A 20,885-nucleotide genomic window follows, 5' to 3' on the forward strand; every position below is an offset into this window, starting at 1 on the left:
TTTTTTGCATGTCCCTTGAGTTTGGTTCGATTGTAAATTTTTTTGGGGGGGTTTTCTGGTATATTTCGAGGTCTCTCTTACCCCAGGAAGTGGCAACATTTCTCAGTATACCTTTTACTCGAGCTCTGAAGGTTATCAAGCTCTGACTCTGTGACAGATCTTTTTGTGAGGTAAGTAATTAAAAGTAAGAGGAAAAGAAGGCTGCTTTTGTTCTCAAAAGTAGTAGTAGCTGAGAAGGTAAGGAATAAGAGGTTAGCTTTCTTAAGCTACAAAAGATTGCAGAAAGAGGAAGACAAGCAAAAATATCTGGGGATGGATTGTGTACGTCCGAGAGTGCTGAAGGAACTTAAGAAAGTTCTAGTGGCTCTGCTGACTGACATTTTCAATGCTTCACTGGGGTCAGGAGTGGTACTGGAGGACTGGAGAAGGGCGGATGTGGGCCTTCTCTACAAAAGTGGAAGTAATGAAGAAGTAGGGAATTATAGGCTGATAATTCTGTGGTAAGCAAATTAATGGAAATGCTTTTAAAACAGAGAATGGTGGAGTTTCTGGAATCCGGTGGATTGATTACAGATTTAGAGGCAACATGGATTAACTAGAAGTAGGTCTTGACAGACAAATCAAATCAGTTTCTCTGATTGGGTGACCAGAGAATTGGCTAGAGGGAGTGCGCTAGATGTGGTGTATTGAGATTTTAGCAAAGCTTTTGACAATGTTCCACACAGACCTCTAATAAATAAACTGAGTGCCCTTTGGATGGCCCCCAAAGTGACGGGCTGGGTCAGGAACTGATTGAGTGGAAGACAGAGAGGGTAGTGATCAATGGAGATCACTCTTAGGAAAGGGATGTTATTAGTGGTGTGCCTCAAAGTTCTATTCTTGGGCATGTTCTTTTTAACATTTTTATAAGCAATATTGCTGAAGAGCTGTCAGGTAAGATTTGCCTCTTTGCAGATGATACCAAAATCTGCAATAGAGTAGACACCCCAGATGGTGTGAATAACATGAAGAAAGACCTAGCGAAGCTTAAAGAAAGGTCTGAATTTGGCAGCTAAAATTTAATGCTAAGAAATGCAAGGTCATGCATTTGGGCTGCAAAAACTCAAGGGAACGGTACAGTTTAGGGGCATGAAGAACTTATGTGCATGACAGAAGAGCTGGTCCTGGGTGCAATTGTATGTGATGATCTTAAGGTGGCCAAACAGGTTGAAAAGGTGATGGTAAAAGCTAGAAGGATGCCTGAGGGATAGGGAGAAGTTTGGGGACAGACTTAAAGATCTCAATCTGTATAATTTGGTGGAAAGGCGGGAGATATGATAGACACGTTTAAATACATATGTGATGTAGGATGAAGTTAAGAGGTGATAGACTTACGAATAATCTAAGGAAATGCAGTGGTACCTCGGTTTACGAGTGCACCAGTTTGCGAGTGTTTTGCAAGAAGAGCAAAACATTCGCAAAATTGGCGCCTTGGAAACCAAGCGCGCCTCGATTTGCGAATGCTTCCCCTGCTAACCGGCACCCTCCTCCCCCCCGAGATCCGGCGCCCCCCCTGCCGCCATCGGGCACCCCCCCGCCGCGACCTGAGGTCCCCCAACCCACCCGAACCCTCTTCTTACTTCAGTGTAGCCTCCGCACCGGCACCAGCATGTCCTGCCGGTGCCCGAAGATCTGCTTCCTGTGCTGGGCCTTGAGCATGTGCGCATGCGAACATGAACTCTGTGTCCCAAGTTCATGCCTCCCTCTTGCGGGTGTGGACAGCTCCCTCTTCCCAGCTGCACTACTTTTCACAAAGCTGCAGCCCGTGGCTGACCTGGAAGCCACATTCTCATCCTGAAGAAGCAGCCTTTCACACCTTAGACTGCAAGCATGCTCCGGCATACTCCATGGACTGCAATAAGCCACATAGGTCATTTCAGCTCTTTGTTGCCTTTGCTCCTTATAGGCTGGGAATTGTATCCAAACAAACTCCATTTGGCTAGTGGATTGTATCTCCTTTGCATATTCTCAGGCTGGATTGACACTACAACATAAAATGGTGGGCCTTCCCCTACCTGGTACATCTTGGGGTGCACTAGGAGGGACTTAAGGTTATGATTGGGCTAGATGGCAGGGTCCTTAGGCACCTGGGCCAATCAGGACTTTAGACCCCTTCCAGGTGCACCCTGGGATGCCTGAGTGGCCTAAGACTCTGACCCAGACGCCTAAGGCCCTTCCTACCTGGCCCAGTGCTTAATGCTAACTTCAAAAATAATAGCTGCAAAAATAGTAGCTGCAAGCCTGTAGTGATCTCTAGCATCTTATTATAGGAGATTGGTAGGGCACCCATAGGATTAGAACCCAGACCCAGATTATACATGACCAGTTCCTATAGGAAAAGTCCATAGTCTGCTAATGAGAGAGACGGGGGGAAGCCACTGCTTGCCCTGGATCGGTAGCATGGAATGTTGCTATTCTTTGGGTTTTTGCCAGATAATTGTGACCTGGATTGATCACCATGAAGTTGGGATACTTGGGTTAGATTGACCATTGGTCTGATCCAGTAAGGCTATTCTTATGTTCTTATGAATCGGCATGCATATGCACACTGCAACTAAAACAGGAGGAAGAAGGAAGTTGCTGGTAGAGGAGAATCTTTTCTCAAAGCTGGAGTTTCTACTGGAGCTAAACTGTTGCTGAGGAGTGAAGGAAAACTTGGAAATTTCATAGGAGGGTGGGGAAGGTTGGTATAATAGAGAAAAGAAGGGGATATGTTAGGGAGAAAGATAAGCAAAAGTAGAAATAAAGGACATTTTGGAAGAGAAGTTAAATGTAAGGAAGAAGGCAGGAAGGGGAGTTACTTGGTGAAGTGGTCATTAAAATGGTCATCTAGCTCTGTTAATGTTTCTGAAAGTTAAATAACTATTTACATACAATATTTGGTGCTCCAAGATTCTAAATTGCTTGGTATATAACATGACATTTTCAACACTATATCTTTTATTTTTAATAGTTGTAATATACTGTGCATTACTTCTATCTCCAAATGTATTAAAAATGAAGGTTCATAGTGATGTAGCAGAAATTAAGCCATTATCTCTGTTTCAGTGCTTTTTAACCAAATTCTCAGCAAAACTAGGCAAGCAATATATGCATTGCAATAGTTCTACTTTCTTTGGAGGCAGTGCAAGCAAATCTTTCATGTAGGTTCATTGTGAAAATCCTGAAAATTTGGCTATGCTCAGAACTTGGTTGAAATCTAGTTCTCCACTCTAGCCCATACTTTACACTGCTAATAAATGTTTCAAGAAGTTAACCCCTTCTTAGTAGCAGAACACTATTGTCCCAGTTAGCTAAGTATCCTGAATCCAGGCTGCCTCCAGTCCATATGACAAGGACTGGCAATGTCACTGCACTGTAATGCCTGTTTACTAGCCAATTTGGTTGGTCTCGCAATTGCATGAGGAGTTGTGCTTTGACCTTTTATTTTTGGCAGGCTTAAATGTTTACATATTTTGTGCTGACTGATCCATCCATGCCTCTGTAAAAAGTATTCAGCTTGTATAAGAGCTGTGACATTCTGTTCTCTGCGTCCGTTGTCAGTATGTCATAAGCTTATAGATCACACTTCAAAACATCGTGCAGTGTTGCACATAAAACTATATTGACAAAAAAGAATACTAATAATAAAATAATTATTGTTCACTTGAGGAAACTTATTTTGAAGTCAATTGTTGGATATATTTATGGCTAACACATGGATTATTTTGAGATTTTTTTTTCATTTATCACATTGGGCATGAGGAAATGTCATTGGAGTCATGAACTTTGTAAAAACATGAGCATATAAATGGGAACAGTGACGACAAACACCACCTATGAGACATTGGATCATTTGCTGTTTTCTTGTCCTCTGATACTACGATTCTGGAAATCGATATGGGGACAGATCAATGAAATTCTTGATTCAACATTTCCGCTATGAAATGATCATATGCGGTACCTTATTGCATGTTAAGCCCCCATTAGATCGTTATAAAATCCGGCTTTTATTGATAACGTCAGGGATAGCCATCCAAATGATAACGAGAAATTGGAAGAGTTCTGACAGTCTCAGCTTCCCTTTCTGGTGGGCAAGTTTATGCTCTATGTATAAGTGTGAAAAGATGAATGCAGAATTATTAAGGAAGGATAAGGTATTTAAATTAGTGTGGGGCCCGTTAGCAGCTTTTGTTGCATCTATTTAAGTTATATCGCTTTTCAAGTTAAATTAAGTTTGGTTCCATACACATCCAGGGAGGGAGGGGGGTATTTCATAGCAATGTATTGGAATATGTCTATATTTTGGGTTTGTAAAGGGTTGGGGGGGTAATGATGATCTTTTAAAATTTGTTGTTCAAAGGTGTGTTTTTATGGTTGATATCTTTCAAATGTATACATTTGTATTGCATTGTTCATATTTGAAAATAATAAAAATTGACAAAAGAAACACCCCCCCCCCCCAAAAAAAAAAGAGCAATTTCCACTCGGTGGAAGTTTTCTAATCATGCCAAACATAAAAAAAGAGATTCTTCTCTCCAACAAAAGATAAGTGGGATCTTTATTTTGTTATATTTATGCTAGTGCTGTTTGATACAGTTTCTAATGAACAGCAGATTAAACTCAATCATAAAGCAGAATTGTTTCATAATATTAGAAGGAACCTGGGTGGTGCAATGATGGTTCCTTTCAAATAAACAGTCTCATTCACTCATGACTTCTGTGTTGGAGCACTGAGCACACCTAAAAATCATTTGGTGTTATATTTTTGCATATATTTATAATAGGTATTTTGTTTATTATTAGTATTCTTTTTTTGTCAGCATAGTTTTATGTGCAACACTGCACGATGTTTTGAAGTATGGCATAAGGATGTAGTAGTATAGTGGAATAGTTTCCTATAACAATTTCTGGGTAGTAACATAAGCTTATTGAACCATTGTATATATGGTGGCAGTGTGGGGTGGGAGACAGTCACAAAAAAAGCTGCATGAGGTAGAAAATAAAGGGAGGCTCTTCCAGGCCACCATTTCCCTTTAAAGTGGCAGAGTCTTATCCTTTTGTTAATGGAAACATTGTTTTGTAAGAAGTTCATATATGAAGTCATTCCATCTTCAGGAGTTTTCATTTTTCTGTTATCTATAACTTCACTGTCTTCTCTGTCTATTGAAATGGAGTAGTGATTATTTTAATAACTCTTTTTAAAACCATTGTGGTATAGCATTTCATTTAAGAACATAAGAAGTTGCCTCCGCTGAGGCAGACCAGAGGTCCATCTCGCCCAGCGGTCTGCTCCTGCGGCGGCCCATCAGGCCCATTGCCTGAGCAGTGGTCCCTGACTAGCTCTACAACCTATCTCTACTCCTATCCCTATAACCTACCTCAACACCTATCCCTATAACCTACTTCTACACCTAACCCTATAACCTACCTCTACACCTATCTATACCCCTCAATCCCTTTGTCTTCTAGAACCTATCCAAACCTTCTTTGAAGCCCTGTAACGTGCTCCTGCCTACCACAGCCTCTGGAAGCGCGTTCCATGTATCCACCACCCTCTGGGTGAAAAAGAACTTCCTAGCATTTGTTCTAAACCTGTCCCCTTTCAATTTCTCCGAGTGCCCCCTTGTACTTGTGGTTCGCCATAATTTGAAAAATCTGTCCCTGTCTACATTTTCTATGCCCTTCAGGATCTTTAAGAATTGAGTATACATGCAGTTGAGCTATAATAATAATAATAATAGTTTATATACCGCAATACCGTTAAGTTCTATGCGGTTTACAATAGATTAAGTGAGGTACAAATTGATTGAATTTAAGAGGGGGGAAGAGGAGAGTTAATAGGACCGGAAATGTGTTGTTGAGGAGAAAGAGATTAATAGGACAGAAGATCACTATAGAGGAGAAAGAAGATGAGTGGGTCAGTTGTCTAGATACTTTAGGACAAGTTGAGTTTTTAGACGTTTTCTGAATTCCTCATAAGTAGTGGGCGAAAGCAGTTGTTCTAGGTCTTTATTCGTAAGGAAGACAGTGGGTGTTTATGCTAACCATGGATGATGCAATTCATGTAGGTATCCTGGAACCTAGGTTGTGGAAGGGAGAAATATCTCTTGAGAAGGCTTTCTTTGCTTGCAGGTTCTGTTCAGTTAGGAATGATGGACCATTGTAGATCACTGAGAAACCTCTGTTCTCTATTTTTCTAATATGTAGTAGAATCAGAGAACTTTGGAATAGAGAAAGGGTAAGTCTTTGAAGGCTTGATTTAGCAGCTGCCTCCACTTCAGCTCACCTTCCTGAGAAGAGGATGATCCAAGAGTGAGCTGAACTTGTCTCCTTTCTCCATTGGCTTTGATTAATGCTAGTTTGCCATGATAAATAAGAAGAGCTAAATTTCTTCTAAAGCAAGTAGGATGAATCAGCCACATTGGTAATGTCATCTGACAATGTCATGGATAGCTCTCCTAAAGCTCAGGAAAGCTTTGTGAGTGTGCTCTGGCTACTCTTTTCCAACATGCCCACCCATTTCCAGTCTGCCCAACCAGATGGACAGATCCACCTCTCTCTTTTTTTTTTTTTTCTTTCCTCTTCTCTTTCTTGGCCTACTTGTTTAATTTCAAAAGGAGATTCGGACTAAGTTTAGTCCTTCACCAGCTTAGATACTTGCAGTGTTTCCTTTGGGACCACCAGTGTGGGAGAGCGAGACCATCCTGATCTCAAGAGATCAATCTCTCCAGCTTAATTTTGGAGAAGGTAGGCAAAAGACATTCACTGTCAGCCTGCCGTTCAAGTCACCAAATTCCTGTTGAATCATACTTCGTGGCTGCCTGCAGACCCTGCCCTCGATTTTGCATAGCAGTATTTCCACGCCAGCCTGTGGGATGATATTGACTAGATAATCCTTAATAAAGCTATTGCAGCCCTGTTCTCCCTGCTTGTGCACAGATCCTTTCCCTAAACTTCCAGCCCTCTTCAAACAACTCTTTCTTGATGATCCATTTCTTAATTTGCTGCTAAGCCTGACTCCTGCAGTCAACTGACATCAATATGACACATAACAAAGGAAGAGAACAAAGGAAGAGAAATAATGCAGATTCTCAGCATTGTTTTTATAAAAGGCACCAGAGATTGAGCACAGTCATTGGCCCTGTGTTGACTTGCCAAGTCATCAGCAAGGGTCCCCATGCCAGAAGTCACGTGGTGTTGTTATTTTTGCCACCACTGTGCTGTGCCTCTGCTCTGGTGCATCCTCTGGTACTGAAAAACCAGTCTGATCTCTATGCAGCTACAATCGTTTGAAAAAAATTAGGACACCCTATGAAATATTCAGTTCTTTCTTAAGAAATGTTCACATATCGATGTCAAATCTCTTATTTATCTCTGGAAAAGAAAGTGATGTAATTGCAGATAAACAACAAAACTTTTCCTTGATTTACTCATGAAACAAAAGATATCCACAAAAAAATGTATTCTGAGGAATAAATTATGAAACCCTAATAGCTAGTGTTACCACCTTTGGCTGAAATAACTGCAGTGAGATGCTTCATGTAGCCATCAACCAGTCTCTGACATCGGTCTGAAGAAAGTTTGGCCCACTCCTCAATGCAGAATTCTTTCAGCTGTGAGATGTTTGAGGGGTTTCTTGCATGTACAGCCCGTTTCAAATCACCCCACAGCATCTCGATGGGATTAAAATCAGGGCTTTAACTCGGCCACTCCAGGACTCTCCATTTCTTAGTTTTCAGCCAGTCCTTAGTGAATTTACTGGTATGTTTTGGGTCATTGTCATGTTGCAGAGTCCAGTTCCACTTCAGCTTTAATTTTCTTACAGATGGTCTCATATGTTCCTCAAGTACGGTAAAATTCATGGTAGATTTTGTGATGGTGAGCTGGCCAGGTTCTGCTGCACCAAAGTATCCCCAAACCATGACACTTCCACCTCCATGTTTCACAGTTGGTATGAGGTTCTTTTCCTGGAATGCTGTATGAAGTTCTTTTCCTGGAATGCTGTTTTTGGTGTACGCCAAACATGTTCTTTTTTTCTGGTGTCCAAATAATTCAATTTTAGACTCGTCTGTCCATAGAACACTATTCCAGAAGTCCTGGTGTTTGTCTACATTCTCTCTAGCAAACTTCAGTCTGGCCTTGATGTTTCGCTTAGAGAGTAAAGGTTTCCTCCTTTCACACCTCCCATGCAAGTTAAATTTGTGCAGTCTCTTTCTGATTGCAGAGGCATGCACTTTCACATCAACAGTAGCAAGAGCCTGCTGTAGGTCCCTTGATGACATTTTAGGGTTTTTGGAGACTTTTTTTAGTATCTTGCGGTCTGCACTGGGAATCAACTTGCTTGGACGGCCAGACCTGGACATGTTGGCAGTTGTTTGGGAAGTCCTCCACTTCTACACTACTTGTACAATCTAATCTAATCTTTAGTTTATATACCGGGTCATCTCTCGTCAGAGCTCGACTCAGTTTTCAAGAAGTTGATCTATGGAAAGAGCATATTCGACCATGTGACTCCTTTGCTTTTCTCCATTGGCTTCTGGTTTATTTTAAAATTCAGTTTAAGTGTTTATGTATTGTTTTTAAGATTTTACATGGTATCTTTGCTCATTTTGTTCCTCTGCTATGGAATGTTTATAGATTTTCATATGTGAGAGGCATTCGTCGATTTAAACTTTCTCTTCCTTCTAGGAAAGGAATTCAAGGAGTTAAGAATTTTAGCAGCTCTCTGGCGTTTAAATTTCCCCAATTATGGAATGAACTTCCCCTAATTTTGAGGTGTCCCAGTTCCTTCCAACTCTTCCATAAACTTCTAAACTTTTTTTATTCGCTAAACATTTTGAAAACCAACTCTCTTGTATTTCAGTTTACTTTTATTTTTTAAAAATGTATTATTAACCGCGTTGAGCTTCTTTTGGTTGAAGACCCTTTATATAAGGTTAAGTTTTAGTTTAGTTTAAGTCAAGAGACTAGAATATACATAAAATAAGGAGAAATAAAAGATAATAAAAATTAGTTTAGTCTATCTTAGAAGGAAATCTTGCAATGTTAACAATTAATAGGTTCTGCAGGTAAGCTAATTAGATATTGTGAGAATAGCAGGATTTTTAAGGTTTTCTGAAATAATTGCAATTGGTCTATCATTCTGAAAACACCAGGAAGTCCATTCCAAATCTCTACCAACTTGAAAACATAGGACTGACAAAATTTCCTAGCTGATTTAATTCCCTTGAAAGAGGGAAACAATAATTTGTACTTCTGGCTAATGTCAAATTCTTTTTCTTTCTGAAGGCCTCAAGACAACTCTTTTGATCTCACCGTAGTGTTCACCCTCATTGCAGCATTCAAGAGCACACCAAACTAAATGTCTGAGGTTTAAGTAGGGCAAACCTCCTTCAAAATGCTGAGTAACAATGTTCTATTCATGTGCACCTGATGTGATACATCTGTGTATGATTTTTGCCTCTTTAAGTGGGAGAATATGTGGGGGTGTCCTAATTTATTCCTCAGTTAGAATGGACATTTTAATGGATATCTTGTTTTATGAGTAAATCAAGGAAAATATTTGTTGTTTACCTGCAATTATATCACTTTCTTTTCCAGAGAGAGGAAAGAATTGGGTTAGAGGAGAGGAAGAGAGAGAGATGATTGTTGTACATGAAAAAAAATAAGACATCCCCCGAAAATAAGCTCTAATACATTTTTTGGACCCAAAATTAATATAAGACACTGAGCAGCCCGGGACCAGGCAGGAAACGCAATGGTTGCTCTCCTGTGTCACGCTGCTTTGCTTCCAAAGACAGCCGTCCAGCAGGAGAGCACCGCAACTTTAAAAAGGTATGGGGGGGGGGGGGGAATGTGTATTCGCTCCATAAGACGCACCCACTTTTCTACCCCCTTTTTGGGGGTGAAAAAAGTGCGCCTTATGGTCCAAAAAATATGGTAGTTTTATTTAAACAGTATAGAAAAGTTTTAAATACATTATTTGTTAGTCAAGGCCCTAATACCTCAAGCTTGCCAGGCTATGAATTTGACTTTACTTCTAGTAGAACTTCTAGGCTTTGCAATGAATTACGACAAGTCTGATTTATATCCCACTCAAAACCTGGAGTTCATAGAAGCTTTCCTAGATATAATTCAATCCCATACCTTCCTTCCATTCCACATGCTCCGAGTTCTGGGGGACCTGGGTTGGATTGTAAATTATCGAAAGAGCAATTTGACTGACTCAATCCCTGGAGTACCTGGGAGTCTTGTTTGACACAAATGCTGGCTGAGTCTGTCTACCAGTGGAATGTAGACAGAAGCTATGCTCTCAGATTTCTTGTCTCTTGGACATGTCGGTTCCATCAGTGTGGTGTGGGTGTGGGACTATCTTCAAGTCCTGGGGTCCATGGCAGCCACAATAGATGTGGTGCTTTGGGCGAGAGCCCACATGCGTCTTCTCCAGCATGTGTTCCTCTCACGCTGGTCTACTCAGACAGTTGCGAGGCTCTAGACCAGGGGTGCCCAACACGTCGATTGCGATCGACAGGTCACTCGCATAGCGGGTTCCCTTCTTCCCTTCTCTTTTTTTCCCCTCCTGACTGGCCTGCTCCTGAATTCTGCTGCTGCCTCCGCTGCTCAACATTTTAAAAAAACACAAAAAACCGGCTTGGAGAATTTATGCTCCGGGGGCTAACGTGTGCTTGTACCGGCTTCCCTTCTCTTCCCTCTGAAACCGGAAATTATGTCCGGGGGGGGGGGGGGGGAGAGAGAAGTGAAGCCGGCACGCACATGTTAGAGCCCCATTCGCGGGCTAAAGCGGGAGACAGGTCAGTGAAGCTTGCGATTTGCTCTTCTTGCTGCCAGGTCCTGCCTACTTTCTGTTTCCTCAAAGGCAGGACCCGGCAGCATTTCTCCCAATAGGTCGATCTTGGGCCAATCAGCCTTCCTCTCCCCGATGTCAATTCTGCCGTCGGAGAGGAAGTTCTGGCCAGCGGAACTTCCTCTCTGACGGCAAAATTGACATCGGGGAGAGGAATGCTGGTGGGCCCGAAGCAAGGAGAGCTTGGCCGGCGGCGGGCGGCTTTGGGGGCCTGTTATCCGATCTCAGCGGCAGTGGCTTGGGGGAGGGCAAGGAGGAAGAAAGAGGGCAGGCAGAGAGACAGAAGGAAAGAAGAGAAACAGAAAAAAAGAAAGGGGGCATGAAGAGAGAAAGAAAGAGAGGGCAGGGAGAGAAGAAGAAAACGTTGGGGGGGGGGGAATGAGGTCATGAGGAGAGGAAGCATACAGGCTAAAAGAAGGGAAGAAAGATTGGATGCACAGTCAGAAGAAGAAAGTGCAACCAGAGACTCATGAAATCACCAGACAAGGTAGGAAAAATGATTTTATTTTAAATTTAGTGATCAAAATGTGTCTGAATTTATATCTGCTCTCTATATTTTACAATATGGTCCCCTTTTACTAAACCGCAATAGAGGTTTTTAGCGCAAGGAGCCTATGAGCGTCGAGAGCAGCGCTGGGCATTCAGCGCAGCTCCCTGCACTAAAAACTGCTATCGTGGTTTAGTAAAAAGGGAGGGGGTGGGTATTTGTCTATTTTTGTATGGTTGTTACTGAGGTGACAGTGCATAGAGTCATCTGCTTTGACCTCTTTGAAAAAACCCCGGAATAGAAATGATAATTAACAATTCTATGAGTACAGTGTGCGTTGTGATTTTTTTAAATTTTATTGTTGGTAGATCATTTTGACTTGGTCATTTTAAAAGTAGCTCGCAAGCCCAAAAAGTGTGGGCACCCCTGCTCTAGACACTCTAGTCCAGCTGTTGCCTCGGGGCCTACTCTTGAACGTCTTAACTCCCTGGCCCATGATAGGCTCCAGATTGTCCTCGCAGGCTATGATATGCAGATCTAATGCGTCTTAGAACAGGCCTTTGGTTGCAGGTACATCCAAACCCTGTCACAGATCCCTTTGCTGTTATGACATGACTCTTGAGCGTGAAGAGTGCAAAGGGTATTCAGAAGTGGTCATTGCCACCCTTCTCCAGTCTAAGAAGTCGACCACAGTCTCTGCCTATGCTAAAGTGTGGAAGACTTTCCAGCACTGATGCGCCCAAGAATGTGTGGAGCCATTTTCAGCTCCGTTTTTGGTGGTGTTAGCTTTTCTCCAAGCAGGCCTTGAAAAGGACCTCACCATGGCTTCACTTTGGGTCCAAGTCGCTGGGCTCTCTTGTTTCACAGCTCGGGACCGTTGACCTACACTGGCATCCCATCCAGACATCGTCAGATTTCTGAAGGGTGCTCTTTACATCAGACCACCGATTAAGCCACCATTCCCTTCATGGGACCTTAAAGTGGTTCTGCGAGGCCTCACCATAGCTTCATTCAAGGCACTGGAAGAAGTGTCCCTCTTGTACTTGATGCTAAAGGCAGTTTTTCTGGTAGCAGTAATCTTAGCATGTCGAGTCTCATTGCTCCAGGCTCTTTCTTGTAGAAGCCTTTCCTTAAAAATCTCAGAGATTGGAATCTCCCTACACACTGTTCTTTATTTTCAGCCTAAGGTGGTTTCACCATTTTATGTTAAGAGGTGCATTTACCTGTCTTCCAGCCTATAGGTTCTAAGAAATAGGACCCCCACATTTTGAAGAAGTTGGACATGAGAAGTACTTCTTCAATAACACCAGGAAGTCCTTTGATGCTTCTGTTGGCTTTTACTTGTTCATTGAGTGTTCAAGTGTTATTATGTTTGAGCAGAACAGTTGATTTGTTTGGGAAATTTCTCATTTTTATCCTTACTTCACACAATTTCAGTGGAGCTCTTGTTTGCAGGTGGCAGCAGAGCTCCCAGTGAAGTAGGTAGATCACAGAAAAAAAATCTAGAGTAGGTTCCTTCTGCATATGGCTCATGACCATGGGGAAATAACCTGCTTGTCCAGAATGACACAACTATGTATTGCAAAATATAATATCACGGTAAGAACATAATCTCCTTTTAGTGATGAGCAAATTTTTTTTTTTTTTTTTTTTTAAACATTGAATTCTAATAATGGAAATAAAAGCTCGATAAATGAATTTCTTTACTGTATGTGTCAAGTTGATTTCCTTTACAATAACGAGACAGACTTTTTGTGTTAAACCCATTTTTTGCTTCTCTTCTAGCAATTCCTCTTCACCAAATCATCAAGGTGATGTAGTTCCTCAAGGTGTTGTTGATGTGAGTATTTTACTCTGTATTTTTTCCTTAATTAAGAAAAACTTATTTTTATATCATATTGTCCTTTTATTCGTTTTTAATAATCTGAGCTCATAGTTTCCCTTAGTGCTGTGATAAAGGCAGCAAAATCCATCAGCTGTTGCTATGGAGTTTCCCAATGCAAGTGGAACTGAAAAGAACTGTGCACAGTGATTGTGTGGGTTGGTGCACCAATGTCATTGCTCCCTTCATAATCCTATCTTTTGATCCAGGCTGGCTAGAGGATGAAGTATGGTGCCTCAGGTTATGTCATCTTCTAGTGCCAGTGACTGATCCAAGCTTTGAAACTGTATGGCACTAGTTTAGTTTAGTGGCATGTACAGTTCAAAGCCTGAATTTGAGTTAGTTAGAGAATGACACGGGGAAAAATTTTCCCCGTTCCGACAAGTTTTGTCCCTTTCCCTCCCCATTCCTGTAAACTCATCCTTAAACCACACAAACATCGAACACTTATGATTTTAAAGTGTTTGAGGCTTGTTCAGATGAGGACAGAGCTTGCAGGAATGGGGCAGGGACAGGAAAAGAACTCGCCGGGACAGAATGGGAAAATGAGTTCCTGCGGGTACACAGAAAAATTTGTCCCCATGGTGTTCTCTAGTTCAAGTGATAAGAGAAGGGGGAAGAAATGATCAGCTATGAAGGATCAGAAAGGTGAGGTGACTCAGTTTGGGGAGGGGTTGATGGGCTTGGGTATGGTAAAAGAAGTCCTAGGGCAGTGGTTCTCAACCCTGACCTGGAGACCCTCCAGCCAGTCGGGTTTTCAAAATATCCCTAATGAATATGCATATGAGAGATTTTGCATACCTGTCACTTCCATTATATGCAAATCTCTCTCATGCACATTCATTAGGGATATCTTGAAAACCTGACTGGCTGGGGGGTCCCCAGGACAGGGTTGAGAACCACTGTCCTAGGGGGAAGATTAGGAAATGAAGATAAAAAACAGATAAAGACTGGTTACGTGAAGAGTAGTACTAGGGCAGAGGAGTTTTTCCCCTTGTTACAGGGCACCTAAATGCTACTTAGGGTCAACCCCTAGGATCTTGGAGGATCTTGCTGAGCATTTCTCAGACTTTACTTGCATCTACCCATTTGCCATGTACATTGACAACTACCCACCCTACAACTGGGATCTTACTTACTACTGGGTGAGTTCTTGCTCAGCAAGTTACTCTCTAGTGTGTTCTAAAGACATTAAGGTCCTCACAAAATCAAACATTGGTACAGTTTATAGAAATTTATATGTAGACAAAATAAATAAATATAATACTGAAATCACTAACTAGACAGAGGTCAATACTCAGCTACATGAAGAGTATATGATTTTAAACATTTATATTCAGATTGCAATGAAGGCCATAGTAGATCGGGTATATTTAAATATAGAGTAGATTGATTTTAAAGATTGCAAATTATCACTTGTCAACTGCTGAGCAGATTGTAAATAGGAGCAATAAACATTGTTTGAAGTGTCTGTAAATACCAGAAGCTTAAGAAATAAGATGAGTGTTAGATTATATTGCACTAAATGAATCATTGCAATAATTGTGGTGCTTTAGTTCCAAGGCACACCATCTGGAGACTTAGGGCTTGCCCAATCTTGTTTCAGCTTTCTATTATTAAGGAGGAGCTTAGTAATCTTAAAAGCAGGAATTGGATGCAATCAAAGCAGCTTCCATCACTCCACAGAATCATACCAATTTACTACCACTGCCTCAAAAAGCAATGTAATCAAGGAATAAATGGATCACAGTATGGTCAGATTGACCGTGACATGTGACACAGAAACATCCACCCTCACAATTGCACTTATAGAATTTTTTTGCTACATTAGAGCATTGCAGTGCTCAAGAAAAAACTGAAATGGAATCGAAACCAGTGAAAGTAACTCATGAAGAAAAGCACCCACAAAGTAAAAGTAAGAAAGCTCAATCCAGAAAATTATTGATGTTAGGGAATTCCATCATTGGAGGCATTAACCTTGGACCACAAGTTAAGGAGCCTAAAATAGTGAAGTGTCTCCCAGGATTCTCGGCTTATCAGGAGTACTAAACAAATACTTGTCTATAATTAGTGAAGAAACTAAGAATTCTGAAGCTGATATTCATTGGGAAACAAATGACTTAGCCAGGAGTATCCCACTTACGGCGCACAAAGCCTTTTAGGAGCAAAGGGAGGAATTAAAATCTTTTGTAAAGACTGTAGCTATCTCAGAAGTGCTGCCAACATGAAAGGAGAGAAAAAAATACTAAATACTGAGATCTTTAATAGGTAGGTTAGAACCTGGTGTCAAGAAACCTTTAGGTACATAGGAGGATTGGGAAATACATGGAAAAACAAGAGACTGTATTATAATGATGGACTGCATCTTACTATGGCAGGTTAAAGAATCCTTGCTGAGAAATTCAGACAGTGTTTCTAGGCTTTTAAACTAGAAGGTGGGATGGTATATGTATACAGGACATTTACAGTGGCCAAACCCAGCAAAAGACAAGAGGTGACAGTAGTAAAGATAGCAATGCAAATGACAATATTAGTAATACACTTCATAGCAAAGCAACAAGAAGTGAGACTAAACAAAAAATACTAGACAAAAAATTGTCACTGAAAGGTAGCTGGAAAGAATTGACCACAAACACTTACAGTCTAGGCAACAAAAATCATAATTTACAAGCCCTGATGTTGGAGGCAGATTTGGATATTGTAGCGATCATAGAGATGTGATTCCCATAGATGGGATGCAAACATACCGGGGTATAATCTTTTTAAGAAGGACAGATGGTCAAAAAATGTGGAGGAGTAGCTCTCTTTGTAAAGACCAAGTGACTGAAATGCAGGGGGGCCTAAGGAAAGGAAGAAGTGATATGAATAGCTTTTGAAAAGATAAGATGGAACTTCTATCTACATGGGGGTTGTCTACAGACCTCCATCTCAATCGCAGAAATTAAATAAAAGATCTTGTTGCAGATATCCATAAGCTGGGGGAAGAAGAGAGGTGCTGTTGGGTGATTTCAACCTGCCGGATATGGATTGGAAAGTTCTGTCTGCGGAATCAGAAAGAAGTAGGGAGATAGTGCATGTCCTTCAAGGGGCCCTGCTCAGACAAATGGTGATGGAACCAATGAGGGAAAAAGCGATACTGGATCTAGTGCTCACAAATGGGGAAAGTGTCTAATGTTCAAGTGGGTGCCCACCTGGGTGGTAGTGATCATCAAATGGTTTGGTTTGATATATCAGCTATAGTGGAAGGCAGCCATACAACTCAGTCCTGGATTTAAATGTGAAGACTTTAGTAGCATGGGGGAGTTTCTGAAGAAAGAACTAAAAGGATGGGAGGACATAAGGGAAGTGGAAAAAAGTGGTCCAAGCTGAAAGGAGCAATAAAAATGGCTGCAGACCTTTATGTGAGGAAAAGAAACAAAAACAAGAGAAAAAAAGAAACCAATATGGCCCTCCAAAGTAGTGGCAGAGAAATTAAAGGCAAAAAAGTTGGTATTCGTGAAATATAAAAATACTCAAGAAGGGAAGCACAAAAAGGAATACCAGATGAAAATGAAAGACACCAAAAGTGATATGATTGACGAAAGCATAGGCCGAAGAGCAATTGGCTAGAAATATAAAAAAGGGAGATTTTTTTCTGGCATATTAGTGAAAGAAGGAAGATGAAAAAAGGAATTGAGACTGAAGGAAGCTATGAACTGCTATGTGTAAAGCAGTGGTCTCAAACTCGTGGCCCGCCAGGTACTATTTTGAGACCCTCGGTATGTTTATCATAATCACAAAAGTAAAATAAAACAGTTTCTTGATCATAATGTCTCTCTAGCTATAAATTACAATATTATTATTAATACTTAGCCAAAAGGAAAGATTTATAAACTATAAAGAGTTTTACTTCATGCAAAATTGTCATTTCTTTAATAAAATATTAACTATTTTTCTGAGGCCCTCCAAGTACCTACAAATCCAAAATGTGGCCCTGCAAAGGGTTTAAATTTGAGATCACTGGTGTAGAGTGATAAAGAAAAAGCAAATGTGCTAAGTAAATACTTATGCTTTGTGTTCACGGAAGAAAATCCTGGAGAAGGATCGAGGAAGTGAGCTAGATATAATTTACTTAGATTTCAGCAAAGCCTTTGATACAGTTCCTCATAGGAGGCTCTTGAGCAAACCTGACTGGCTGAAGTTAGGACCCAAAATGGTGAACTGGATTAGAAACTGGATGACGGACAGATGTCAGAGGGTGGTAGTTAATGGAATTTGCTTGGAGGAAGGAAAGATGAGTAGTGGAGTGACTCAAGGATCGGTGCTGGGGCCGATTTCTGCAAAGTATCTTTGTGAGTGGGTTAGAAGTAAAGGTTTGCCTTTTTGTGGTTGACACCAAGATTTGTAACAGAGTGGACACTCCAGATGGAGTGGAAAACATGTTTTTGTGCTTGCTGCTTGCTTCACTGCAGACCACGTTGGATTTCTCTTTTCTTTGTGGAAAACATGAAAAAAATCTGCAAAAGTTGGAAGAATGGTCTTATGTCTGGCAACTAAAATGCAATGTAATGAAGTGCAAAGTGATGCATTTTGGGGAGTAGAAATCTGAGGAAGATGTATGTGTTGGGAGGCAAGAGTCTGATATACACGGATGGGGAGAGGGATCTGAAGGCAACAAAGCACTGTGACAAGGTGGTGGCTATAGCCAGGAGGATGTTAGGCTGTATTGAGAGAGGCGTAACTATCAGAAGAAAGGAGGTGTTGATGTCCCTGTTCAGATCGTTGGTGAGGCCGCATCTGGCCTAGGATATAAGAAATCTTGAAGTAGCCCAGAGGAAAGCAATAAAAATGATAGGGGGGTCTGTGCCAAAAGAAGTACGAGAAGAGACTAGAGGACCTCAACATGTATACTCCAGAGGAGGGACAGGGACAATATGATACAGATGTTTAAATATTTGAAAGGTATTAATATAGGACCAAATCTTTTCCAGAGAAAGGAAATAGGTAAAACTAGAGAACATAATTTGAGGTTGAAGGATAGTAGAATTAAGAGGGTGGTGGATGCTTGGAATGTCCTTCTGAGGAAGATGGTGGAAAAGAAAATGATGACAGAATTCAAAAAAGCATGGGGATCTCTAATTAGAATATGAATAGACAGTACTGGGTAGGTAACTATCAATGTAACTAGTTACGTTTTGATAAGATCGACTAAGTACTTGTTACTTTTATTTTAGTAACTACTAGCAAAATTTACAAATTCCTTTTGCATTACTGTTTATATAACATGCACAACAATCGACAACAACAAATTTCCATTCATACTATTTTACTCATTAAACCTCCAATTCAGCTCATTTCTCTTGTCTTGCCACAGTGCGTTACAGTAACTATCCATGTACTGGCTGTATATATGGTGACAGCCAGCCAAACAGACTCTACTGAAAAAGAATTGCTTCAAAAAGGGCTGGACTGTTTTTTGCATACTCATTTGCAAACTCATTTGCATGTACTGTTAGTAATAAAAAGGGTCTCTGATGTGGTTAAGGCCCTAAACAATGGGGAGAGAACCCCAGAAGAGGAGGGAAAATCCCCTCTTCCAAAAGGAAGCCTCCAAGAAGAGCTACTGTGGACAAAAGGTATTCTCACCCTGAGATAAAAAGGAGGCAGTGACAAAGACCTGTGGACTGAAAAGCACCTTTTCAGAGTCCTGGGAAACTGGGACTCTCCAGGTGACCCTTGAGGAGATGAATATTGGCTGTGGCCTAACCCTCAGTAAGCCCACAATGGAGAAAAATGATAATCGCAACACAAGCTCATTTGAGTGTTTAGTCTTCATAGAATTTTTTATGCTAATAGGGTCAGATAGCAGAAATATCTATGTACATTGCAAATTTTGTCTGTCAGCTTTTAAGCAGACTTACAGCTGTGCAAACAATACTACAGCAAATCTTAAGAAGCACCTGCAAAACGTCCACCCGGCTGTGCATGATAAACTTCCTTCTGGAAAAGATCAGCAAGCTGTTCTTCGTCAAATGCATCAGATTCCCTGCCAAAGAAACAGCAAACGTTGGCTGCTTCATGGAGCAGTAATGGGGGCATTGTGTCGCAGAAAAAGGTCAATGTTCTCATCACAAATTTTGTTATTGGGAACATGCAAGCCTGATCGAGTCATCAGAATTCATTCAGTTGGTCATTGGTCTTCAGGCAAAACAGTATTGACTCGCAAGGCCCTTACTGGATACGATGAGGACCAGTATCCTAAGATGACTGACAACCTTCATAATAAGCTGTCACTTCTGACTAAAATCTTCATAACAGCTGACACAGACCTCCCACAACAGAAGCTTTTTTGGGGAGTTACCGGACATTGGAACAAAAGTCTGCAGCATTGGCATGTTCACATTTGCGAGAACAGCATACTTTTGACCACTCCAAATTTTGTATCACTGACAAAGTTCTCTGTACAGTTACTGACCATGGATCAAACTTTAAGGCATCTAAGGCACTCTCAGAAACAGAAACAATGGTCGTAGAACTAGCACAATTTGTACCCTCACAAATTGACAACAGAGAGGTGACCTTCACAAACATTGCAGATATCATAGCAACCATATAGATACAGAAGCAACTTCCGTCTTGCCATCGTGTAGTACCCACACAATAAACTTGATTGCTGTGTCTGATGCAGAAGGGACCAATGGAGATGCAAATTACAAGAAGTTTAACTGTAGAACCTTGGCGAAATGCAGTGCCCTCTGGAACAAGTGCCAAAAAGTCCACAGGCAGCTGTGCCAGATCTAGTCAGATGCTGCCAGAGCTCATGCCAAATATTTGCTGATGCAAGCAATGCAGGCTTGGACTGATGCTGAAAACACAACTCCTAATGCAGCACCATCTTCCAGTGAAGACACCAACTGCTTCTGCTTTTATGAATCAAATAAAGGGACAATGCTGTGCAGTTTGAACTAGATCAGGAAAGGAAACTACGAAGCAAAGAGGGAAATGATAAGGAAGAAACTTAGGAACACTTCCAAAAAATGGCAAACCGTAGAACATGCCTGGTCTTTTTTCAAGGACACGATGAGTGAGGTGCAAAATCTGTATATCCCCAGATTCAGAAAGGGGTGCAAAAAGAGTTGAACAAAAGACCTGGCATGGATATCTAAAATAGTGAAGAAAGCGATAGGCAATAAGAAAAATTAATTCAGGAAATGGAAAAAGTACAAAACTGAGGGGAACTGGAAAGAGCACAGGAAGTATCAAAAAGAATGTCACCGTGTGGTTCGAAAAGTCAAAAGGGAGTATGAAGAGAGGCTAGCCAGGGAAGCACGAAATTTCAAACCGTTCTTTAGATATGTTAAAGGGAAGCAGCCGGCTAGGGAGGAGGTGGGACCGCTGGACAACGGAGACAGGAAGGGAGTGGTGAAGAAGGAGAAAGAAGTTGCGGAAAGACTTAATAACATGTTCTTTTTGTCTGTATTTACAAACGAAGACACAACCAACATACCGGAACCTGAGCAATTCTTCAATGGAAATCAAGCAGAAAAATTAACAAACATGGAAGTGAGCCTTGAAGATGTGCGCAGGCAGTTAGAAAAACTAAAAACTGACAAATCCCCGGGTCCGGACAGAATCCATCCAAGGGTTCTGAA

At 41.2% G+C, this 20,885-nt stretch overlaps 1 protein-coding gene across 7 annotated transcripts in view; it reads left to right on the forward strand.

The window, feature by feature from the left end:
• Positions 1 to 20,885, forward strand: part of UBP1 (upstream binding protein 1) — a 262,645-nt gene that overhangs the window by 145,873 nt on the left and 95,887 nt on the right. For all 7 annotated transcript variants that reach the window (XR_004538055.1, XM_033930367.1, XM_033930368.1 and 4 more), the window contains one exon: positions 13,158 to 13,212. Coding sequence is in view for 6 of the 7 variants with exons in the window: in XM_033930367.1 (XP_033786258.1) it covers positions 13,158 to 13,212 (55 nt within the window). In the remaining variant the exon portion in view is untranslated. The remainder of the gene's footprint in view (positions 1 to 13,157; positions 13,213 to 20,885) is intronic.

The sequence above is a fragment of the Geotrypetes seraphini genome, chromosome 2 (assembly GCF_902459505.1).
Source record: "Geotrypetes seraphini chromosome 2, aGeoSer1.1, whole genome shotgun sequence".
NCBI classification, from domain to species: domain Eukaryota; kingdom Metazoa; phylum Chordata; class Amphibia; order Gymnophiona; family Dermophiidae; genus Geotrypetes; species Geotrypetes seraphini.